General features: G+C 49.0%; 1 protein-coding gene across 1 annotated transcript; it reads right to left on the bottom strand.

The window, feature by feature from the left end:
* Positions 1-304: 304 nt before the first annotated feature.
* Positions 305-10,668, bottom strand: LOC149346868 (uncharacterized). The gene is made up of 5 exons (XM_089541438.1): positions 10,643-10,668; positions 8,714-8,833; positions 7,163-7,235; positions 4,931-5,028; positions 305-516 (listed from the first exon to the last, which is right to left on the bottom strand). The coding sequence occupies exons 2-5, from the start codon at positions 8,817-8,819 to the stop codon at positions 305-307; spliced, it is 489 nt and encodes a 162-aa protein (XP_089397564.1). The 5' UTR covers positions 8,820-8,833; positions 10,643-10,668.
* Between the last annotated feature and the right edge of the window lie 232 nt (positions 10,669-10,900).

The raw sequence follows: 10,900 nt of genomic DNA, 5'->3' as shown, positions 1-10,900 counted from the left end.
AAAAAACGACACACACGCCGTTCGAGCAGTGGCGGGCAACCCTGACCAGTGATACCTTGGAGACACAGCGAAAGCTAATCCAGCAAATGCGCGAAGTCAGAGGCTGCCACTGGCGTCCTGAACTGAAGATGCCACCCGCCTAGCTGGGGTTCTTTCTTGTTAATAACGTTCATTCATGCATTGACTCACTCATTCAAACATTCGTTCACAATCAACCTTGATGTAGCTCCACTCCATTAAGTACGCATTTATTGCCGTACTTCCATGGAAAACTGTGAATAAATAAGCTATATATCACCGGCTGTCATGTTAACAGCTCTGGTTCAGTGATCGTAGGGTCGCCGTCAACCAGCAAGCCCACTTCCGCTTGCTGCCAAGCCGTTGCAGCCGCTACGCTCGTGGACTCGTTAAAGCCGGAAGCGACCACGTCCGGTTCTTGCCTCGCCACAAACCGGACGGGGTCCACGAAGACGGCCGCGTCCTCCGGCGTCGCTGTTGGCCCGCGCAACTTGCGTTCTGGAAACATCGAATTAAGGATGATTCAGAACGGCTGCCGATGTATCCACGCATCCTTTCCACAAACTCTGCACCGGCTACGTTAACAATGACAGGAGCTTACTATAGGCCGTGCAGTGAAATTTCCTATTGCCCGCGGAGACCTCCGCAGCTCTGGAAAGTGGGTTGTGATTTTTTTAAGCGATGTTGATTGCCTCAGGGCGTAAAACTGTACGTAATGATAGATGAGGATGCCTAGCTAAATGAGAAAAGGTTCGCTGATCTAATGAAATCGAGCAGTGAACGATGATGAGGTCCTTCTGTCCAAGCGCTGTATGAAGCGCTATTGTTGGGCGAAAGACCCGCAGCCGCCAGATGTCGAATTCTCACTCCATTCACATTCACTTCACACACCATTCATTCGTATGCAGTTATTAGTCATTAAAATAGGAAAAATGGTCCCGCGGAAATGTAACCGATCCACTGTAGACTAGTTGATCAGGAGGCATGTGGTTATGCCGCACTTTATACTTTCTTTACAATGTGTCGCATGTGTTTTTGATACATCAAATTGTGTCGCGAATACTTTTTTTGTCCCTGCGACTGCTTTTATTCATCACATTGTATCAAACATTTACCGCAACATCGTCCCATTTCACTTCTCGATGTCCTATCGGGGACAAAAGTGGCATACGCCACGCGGCGGGAGCCGGAGCAACGGAAAACAGTATTGCGACGCCATCTACAGGCGGCATCTGGAATCGAGACAGCCAATGCGTGACCTTTATTATTAGCAGGCATGTCGACGTCAATGTTTCGAGCTTTAGCTCGCCAAAATGCCGCAGTTTTCCGTTGCTCCAGCTCCCGGCGCGTGGAGTATAGCACTTTTGCCCCCGATAGTACGTCATAGAGGGATGCAATGGCAGCCAGCCGTTGTCAGGTCTCAAGTCCTAATGTGAAAAACCAGCCACCGCATTGGCTCAGTGGTTGGCGTGCTCAGCTGCTGACGAGAAAGACGCGGTATGGGCACCGGCCGTGGTGGCCGCATATGGATGTAGGCGAAATGTTAGGGGCCCGTGTACTGTGCGATTTCAGTGTACGTTGCATAACACAAAGTGGTCAAAATTATCCGGAGCCCTTCACTACGGCGGTCCTAATAGCCGGAATCACTTTGGATGGTTAGATTCCATAAATAATGAACCAATGTGGAAGCAAGGCTCTCTATGTTAGCAATGCCAAGAAAGGCCAATTCCGTAGCACAGCCTGCAGAGATTTACCGCATTACTACTGCATAGCTCCCTTCGCCTTCCCTCCGACAATTGCTCCTCAAGATCTACGCAGTTACCCTCGATGCGCGGGATCTCGAAGGAGACATTCCCACTTTGCGGCTCCCCCATCTGTTCTCAAACTGCGAGACAATTTTTTTCCAGCAGATTACTGGATTTTATTCGACCATAGCCTACTGCTATAGTAGGATGCGACATCAGCACGTAAGTGCTGTTAAATGTAAGGGGTTAGTTCTACTTGGAACAGTGGGGATAATTACGGGCCTAATGAGACATAGAAAGAGGAGCGTATGCAACAAAATACACGGCAGACACCAGCAAGTTCTACTGACACAAAGTCTGGCATATTTGACACTGGCAGAGTAAACTTCAGGAATTCGACTTCCTTTGAAGACAAATATAACGGCGGAGTGTCCACGCTTCTTTTTTCTCTCAGCGTCGCACAGAAAGGTCTAAAATATTTCAAGGTGCATTTGGCTTTCAGCCGTATGGTGCCAAAACGCGCTGCTCCAACGGGTCGCCAAGCTGGCTGGCTTCCAAGTTATGTGTTCGGGAGCGAATGATCCAAAGAAATGTATTTTCTCAATTACGATAGGTGACATCACAATCCATAGACCTCATTGCGCCGGAAGAGTCATTGTGCTAGCCTGTCATCCGGGTGGCGTGGCCTCGTCAGGCAATGTATGCCTTTTGCCACGTCACCGTGGACAACCTCTTCGTTGTCTGAAATAAATTCTGAATGAATGAATGAATTAATTAATTGGGATATGAAGTATTTCCTCAAGTCATGAAGATCCTCGGAAATCAGCCGTGAGATGTGGCATTGTCACTCAAGCGCGTCATTACCTCGGTCATTACCGGTGGCATCCCTCCTAATATATCTGCCGCTATGCCTTTGCAAATTTGGAGCACATCCTTTTCTTCTGTCCCGTTTCTCTACAATCCTTTCAATACAATTATTCCCCCCCCCCCTCCCAACCGCCAGGGGGGGGGGGGCGACACTGGAACCAGCTGTCCATGGCCTTTCGGGACTACCTTTCGGTATTTTCTTTCTCTCTTGCACTCTGCGGCCCGAAAACTTATCACTATAGCTGTAGAGTTGGCAGCTGATTTGGAGACCGGGTTGCTGGCTGTGTCTGCTGCGTTAACTACAGTGGAAGCCACATTCTTCGTATCTGCTCCTCCGCATGTGACCGTTCGTAGCAGTGTGCTCGCAACCGAGATGTTTCGTCTCCTTTCGCTCGGGGTGCACGGCTGTATACTTGCAGTTTTCTTTTTTCTTTTTACCACGGCAGTCCAATATGGCTGAGCGAGGCTTCTGCAGATAATATGGCTTTCGAATGTGGCGAAGTGGCTCCGTCACGAGCGCGACCGCTCCATGGAGAACGTCTGCAGAAGATATAGGAGTGAAAACGAAGCTCGCTGTTGTCTGCCGGCCCAAACAAACCAAGCAGCATAGTCTCGAGCCCAGAGGTCAACGCTTCATAGAACTGGCATTTGTCCAAGCCACACATTGCAGCACTGGTGTTGTTTGTGCGCAATAGTACAGGGGTGCGCAGCCTTGTTGAGAGCGCGCCGCCGATCTGCTGGAAAGCAATGCAGTGCCATCTAACGGTGGCCGCCGGACTCGCGGCAGCTCTAGACTGCGCATGCGCGGCCAGAACAGGCAGAAATAGGATTAGTCTGTTCGTCTGCTTCCGTTCGCGGTGGCCGCGCTGGCGTTGTTACTGCGCCGCCCGCCTATGTAACGGCGCGTGAAACGAGGCTGCCAGGCCACCGAGCGCAAGTGGTAGCCGATGAGCACTAGATGTGGCCGCCCATCCCTGGAAGCTTTGAACAGTTTAGCGGCTTTGAGCTACCGCTGACGATTCCAGCAGTTCCGGTGCAGCACAGCTCACTGCCTGTTCCGTTCAGTCGGCTTTGTTATTGTGACTTCCTCGCTTTCCTCCACCTTTATTTATATGCTGTTTATTTAGTTCTGAGGGGGGAAGGGGGGGATCAATCGCTAGTTAGTGCACTTTAGTTCACGAAGCCTTTATTTGCGAAAGTGCTGAGTAGTTATTACCAGTTTCAGAAATCACAAACACAGGGCCCGCCAAGTTGGTGTGGTCACCCTGCGCGTCAGGTGACAAGACTACGGCAGTCAGTCAATGAGCCGTTGAATCTGCTGTACATATCGCAACGTGCAACGCTCCAAAATGCCGTCGGCTCGTTCTTACTATGTGAAAGCAAGTTTGTGGGTCTTCACGGGCACGAAATGTGCCGTCTATCGTTCCTGAACACGCAGCGTGAAGACTAGCGAACAGCTAAACCACATGGCCACAGGGCATGGTGCGTAGAGTTTCTAAATATTAACTAGAGGGATAATTGGCGCCACTGCCCATGCAAGTTTCGTATTTTCATGAAGAGCACTTCATTTACCGCTGGAATGCAGGGAAGACGAGGTTTCGTGCTTCGCTTGGCTAGTCTTAAGCCGGAAGCGTGGATTGTACCTCGAAATTGATAGTTCAATGCTCCGCAGAGTTCTCCTCTGTGCTAAGATTGTTATTTCGATACTCCGTTTTAAATTTCTTGAATAGATTTAAGTCGAGTATTAGGTTCGTATCGAAACTATTACAGCATTTCTTCGAGGTATGTCTCGAGCCGAGTCGCATTTTTACGGCTGTACGCTCGTTTTATGCCCAACAAAAGCGAAGTCAACTAAGAAACTTCGTCTTCCCGGCATTCCTGCCCCTATCCATGTATGGTGCATGAAGTGTAGCACCGTCACCTTTCCCTCTAGTTACGTGAAGAAACGCGACGGCACGGTGCGCATTCTGAAACGTGTGACCGCCCGCCAACACCCTAGCTAGCGTGCCCAGCGAGTTAAATTTACGAGAGGTGACACGGCGGCTGGCAGGAAACCCTCACTGTGGCGAGAAACGCAAGCAGGAAGTGAGAACCAGCAACGGGATCAGTGAGAATGATTCTAACTATCGTGCCGCTCGTAGGCACTCAAAAGCTGTCTCAAACATAGCGGTCAATGTTAGATGGCGCTGCACTGCTCCGGAGCGTACCGGGGGCGCCACAAGACAAGTATCCTCGCCTCTTTGCATGAGGACTTCCGCAGTTACTACGACTAGAACGCTTTATAGGGACTGTCCACTCACCGCTGACGACGGCCACGAGCGCAAGCGAGAGGACGCTGACGACCGAAGCCAGCGTCATTACAGCGACCCAGAGATAGAGGCTCAGCGGAGAAGTATACCTAAAAGGGAGCAAAATGCGAACGCAAGACATAGAGCACACCTTCCCCAATACAATGACAAGTTGCACTGTAAGTAGACAGTTTCACTGAAAGAATTACTTTTCTATGTTATTAAAGTCTTAACGCCATCTACGCCAACTGGACACAGTGGAGACTGCATAGGTGTGGCGCAATTTGATTGAACAGAAAATATCTATAACAGCCTCACTGGCACAGAAATTAAATGAAAATGTGATGTTAGAAGAGCCATCCTCTTTTGATGTTCGTAAGTAAATGCGCTGTTCACTGTAGAAAACCAACATCAGTTCTTATTCGGGTTATCATTACTGTCACGGATTAGAAGGCGACAAAGTGGGCAGTGGCGCGGCATGAAGCGCTCACGCTGAGCCCGCCGCCATTAAATCGTGCCTTAGCCATCTGTCACGCAGTCCTGGCTTCATCGGCTTGCCGTCAGGTAACATCTGATGTGAGGTTCGGGGCAGTCATCGCCATCCTGGTCCTGTAGTATGCCGTGGTCGTCGGCTATGTGTTTCTGTCCGCACCACCCGGCTGTACCCCAGCCCGCCAGACCAGAGCCGATCTCGCCGTTCGCCACCGCCGCGTCCCCCGCACCGACCACAAGACACGACTATCCTATTCACCAGACCCTAAGCGACCCGACCGATGAGAGACACGTGAGCACATAGGCCTCCTACCAATGCTGTTTGGTCCACTCATGCTTCTCAGACGTCGGCTGAAGGGGATCTGCGTGCCGGAGGCTTTGTGGACCAGTGCTCATCCGATAATCTCCTCATCTCTTACACCGTGGCGGCAAGCCCTACAGCGTCTTCTCTTCTGTGTTCTTCCCTCCAGCCACGCCCATCGTCACGTCTTACATTTCATCGTCACTGCCATTCTTCTAGTTCGCCCGATCGGGACGATCGCTCGGTGGACCCGGGTAGTGTAACGGCTAGAAGACGACAAAGTGGGCAATTGCGCGGCACGGATTGCTCGCGCTAGGCCCACCGCCATTGAATTGTGCCGTAGCCAACTTTCATGTAGTCCTGTCTTCACTGGCTTGGCGTCACGTAACAATGCCTTTAGGCCTATCAACAATTCCCTTCATGACGCCCATTTCTTCGCCTTTTCTGCGCTCCGTACTGTTTCTACAGTTCCTAGATAATAATTATTTCCAGCTGATATCTGCACAAACAAAATCGACGAAGTCACAGCGCTAAATTTACGAGCACCTGTTACCTTACGAACTCCTCGTCGACAATTTCTTTTTTAGCGTGTAATGTACGCACCTGGCCACAACTGAGGATTTTCTGTCTGAAAACAAAATTTATTCCTGAATGATTAACCCACGAAATTAACTGGGTGTGCTAGCTTGCGGCTGAATAAAAAAATTGGCGGTAGCTTAGCTGTGGTTAAGCCTGGTAGGTTGCGAAAGCGAGCGCAGCGTCTCTAACGGAAGGAACGCGGCGCGCCGCGTCTAAAGAAGGAACGCAGTGCGCCGCGTCTACAGGTCACGCGTGGCTACCGGCCGCCGCTGCGCGACGACTCGACTTGGTAGCCCATCTCTCACCCTGGTATGATGTCAAAATATGACGCCACTAGGCATGGCAGAGGTCATTCTAAATGTCATGCGTGTCTACCGGCAGCCGCTGCGCGACGACTCGACTTGGTAGCCCATCTCTCACCCTGGTATGACGTCACGCTGTGACGTCACTAGGCATGGAATGACGTCAGAGGTCATTCTAAATGTCATGCGTGGCTACCTGCCGCCGCTGCGCGACGACTCGACTTGGTAGCCCATTTCTCACCTAGTATGACATCACGCTATGACGTCACTAGGCATGGTATGACGTCATAGCTAATTCTAAATGTCACGCGTGGCTACCGACCGCCGCTGCGTGACGACTCGACTTGGTAGCCCATCTCTCACCCTGGTATGACGTCAGAGGTCATTCTAAAGGTCAAACGTGGCTACCGGCCACCGCTACGCGAAAGGCCGTTCATGAGCGTAGTATTGCTTTCGCAATAAAATAACACGTCAAAGTGCACCCAACGTCAATGTTATATCATTTCACGAGCAGCTACTCTTCGCTCAGTATGCAACCGCTTTACATGAGCTGTCCGCAGCGGTACTCACTCAGCGCTTGATATAGAGCTGGTATACGTCGACGTTACTCGGGATACGCCCTCCCTCCGCGATGACACGGAATCTGCATATCAAAATGAAGCTCTTTAGTGACCTATAGTACAGATTTGCTGCAGTTTAAGTGGAGCGATAATTCTCTTGACTGCTCCGCAATTTTATTACAATCTTTTTGTTAAAAGTACCTCCTACGTCCATAAAAAAATTATTTAGACGGATTTCCTAGCTACTTGGAAGAGCAGAGGGCAGCATGGTAACCAAACATGCGAAAAAAAAAATGTTTATAAGACCACATCAACCATAGCACATTTCAGCACAAAGCAGGTAAATATTCGACTAGCGATAAGAAAATGGAAGATAAAATTGGCGACACTCAATTAAATGCTGCCTTAAGGGTATGACGCGATAGCGCTCATGGGTCGCTTACGCTTCTTGGGGTCCTTTATGCATATCACTACGCAGACAAGGACACTCTCCATTCTTCCACCATCAGATAATGCTTAACCTACCCTTAAGAGTGCATTGTGATGGTGTTACAGATCCGTTCTGCATAAGTAGTCCATCTCGGTCGCCTGGGTTCTGCCTGCCCATATATCCGTAATTGGTCATTCTCTAATTGACAGTCATACATCACATAGATCGAGTCATTATGCCGCTCCATAGCGTTTAAGCCATGCGCCACTGCTCGGTAGGTGCCAGTTTCAAACAGAGCCTCCGGTGGGACTTGTGACCGTGTAAAACGAACTACATCGTGTTGAACGGCCCCCTTAACGTGGCGAGGCTCCGTAAGGCCATCGTGAGCCCATTTTTTTTCGTGGGGCTCAACGGATAAGGAAACCGGGACATTTTCCCACCTTTCAGCCGGTGGGCTGTTGAATCAATTGAGGAGAAGGTTTATGATAGTCGAAAATTTTTCCAGTAAAGTGCTTTTCCCTGACCTGTACGGCTCTGTTTTACATCACGGCGGTTTTAAACCGGTGCAGACAGCAACAACAAACACAGCAAGACTGCCGGCTTTTCACAGCGTTACAAAGAGCAGCACTTAGCAAGCTTGTTTCGTCTCAGGCTACATGAATGTGCCGTGTCTGTATTCTAGTTTTCATTGTTAATTTATTTTTTCACTGAATGCATCAAACCCCAATAACTGAGAAATGAGGTGCAGAACAGCAGATTATGATAATGTGACCCCAGTGGCTGAACGGTGAAAGTCAGGGCAAAAATTAGAAAACTTCAGCAAAGGGAAGGGGTGAGGGGGGTAAGAGGGTACTGGAGCTGCCGCCATCAATTTGAGTCCATGAAGGAAGACTGAAAGCCTGGAGAACCTGAAAATTATCGTAAAACTACGTGGAGAAACAGGTACCTTACAACAGGCACTAACACCGAAACCACACATCAGAAACCGCAGTCGCCGTTGTTTCTGTGCGCGCACTAGCAAAGCATAAAATATTGAGTCGAGATTCTTAGTTCAATTTTTGGGAAGACATTTCGTGTCTTCGTTGACTGAAGGAACTGGAGGCTCGACGTGAAAGCCACTTCCCGCCTTACCGCCAGGGGGTCTGCGGGCAAAGTCGGACGGTCGTAGCGGCCTTGTGCGATCCGTGTACAGGATGCGGTAAGGCAGGTGACCCCACGGAGTGGACGGCGCCTCCATGAAGCCGCTCTCGTCTGCCCCGCGCAAAAAGATGCGAGAAAACCGTGTGACTGAAGATGAGCAGCAAGCTTACACGATCCATCGCCACCGTCGTCGTCGCAGCAGATGCTCTGGCTACGTCTGTTCGATCACCTGTGGTTGTATAGGCGTGCCCTTTACAGTGCGATGAAGGGATTCAAATGTTCTTTTCTGTGCTTTTCTGCGAAACAGTTCACACGGGCTTTAAAAAGCAGGTTTTACGTAGCAGGTCTCGTAACTACCATGGCCATTTTCTGAGGCACCACTACAGCACCTGAAATTTTTTTTTCGAAAGCCGCCAGTGATCATTCATAAAAGTGAGTATCCCTTAGCGCTAATTAAAATTCCAGCTGCAAGCATCCAGAGAGGATCACGCGAAACATTTCTGCCCAGACTGACAGTGGACGGCACCAATAACCATTATTAGTGGTGGTGGTGGCGTAAAAATACGGGCGGGATTAGCCTTTGAGAGGCCTGTCGGCAATCGCGCCACCTGAGTCATTGATTTAAGAGATTGGGTCCCTACCAAGACCCATCATACCAATGTCCTCTAAAAAACATGATGACTGACTGTGCGTGCGAGGGAGGTGGGGTTCGTGTCTTGGAACGCCTGTTCCCGGGTTTGAAGAATGCTAATCGACGGTTTAAAATGTGCAAGAAGAGATTTAGGGGTTATAGCTGCAAAACTCAGCACAAGAAACACAGTTCACCCCAAGATTAGCATTCAAGTTGCCTTGCCATGCTGTATTCGTGTTTTCCTTTTTTTCTTTGCAATCTATATGCATTATAGATGACAAGCGTAGGGGGAGGGCGACCGAAAGGACAGTTGAGATTGAAAAGTTTGCGGAGAGATGGCCGGAGCTGGCACAAGACTGTGCTAACTAGAGAAATAGGGAAGGGTCATTTGGCCTTAAAAGGACATATTTGGGTTGACGACGATACCTTATGCGCATGAAAAAATTGAAGAAAATATTTCATACATAGAGCAAGGACCCCTATACTGGTAACTAGGCCGCATAAGGGATCGATAAGTTATGCAGCCATCGCTTTTCTCGCCTGATTTTGTTTTATGATGATCATTGTCTCTGATTCCTGTCTATACTTAGTACACCAAGCGAACTATTCCCGGTTTGAATTTCTTAAAGCAGCTGTTTCGGCTTTGCACCTCTCGTATTATTTTGCTTGAAGGTGTTATGGTCAATTTAGATCCACGGAAAAAATAAAAGGATAGTAGCCACGGTGGCTACTGTGGTAATAGTGCTTGGCCGCTTATCCGGATGATGCGGGTTCAGTCCCGCTTGCGGCGGACGCATTTAGATGAAGGCAAAATACTAGATTCCCATGTTCGAACTTATCCGGTGACTCCCACTACGGCGCCCCGCAAAGACAAAGTCGCTTTGGGAATTTAAACGTCATAAACCGAACCAAACCAACCAAATGTTCCATAAACAGTGGAATTAAAGCTATCGTGCTTACTTCTACTTGATGGTCACTTCGTACGCAGCAACTAATGGAGCTTTAAACCACGCCTAGCGCTTATGGACAAGTGGCCTCTAACATCATCTTCCTGTAGCCTCCTTCCATACCGAAACTCTACGGAACTAAAAAACCGTCTACAATAGCTGGACACGCGTACTCTCTTTCTATACCAGCCTTAGACAAGCTATATGCCAAAACAAGACTAATGATAATTTTACTACAGTGTGGTAAGAAACTGCAAAATGAAGTGTTATTGCTTACTGAAGTAAGCCATGCAACTGCCAAACATTTTTAAAGTACGCGGTGCGATACAAGGAAACCTTCACCTGGTAAGGGCTTGTCAGGGGATATGACACCTGCGAAGGAAAATAAGAGCATTCATCAAAAAATATTGGTTGTAATGCGATATTCCTGTAACTATCTTTGCAATTGCTATCTAACACTCCGTCGCCAGTAGAAATGTCTAAGTCAAAGGAGAGAGCTGCAGCAGAACATTGTGAAGGGGTTCGACTATTTTGAGTTTCGTATTACGAGAAATTTTAGAACCTGATGCGAACAGCGAAAGGTAGCTCCTCTGATGGCTG

Source organism: Amblyomma mixtum, chromosome 4, assembly GCF_055824585.1.
Source record: "Amblyomma mixtum isolate Tamu chromosome 4, ASM5582458v1, whole genome shotgun sequence".
NCBI lineage: Eukaryota > Metazoa > Arthropoda > Arachnida > Ixodida > Ixodidae > Amblyomma > Amblyomma mixtum.
The sequence above is the reverse complement of the archived record's forward strand: the minus strand, read 5'-3'. Positions and strand labels throughout refer to the sequence as shown.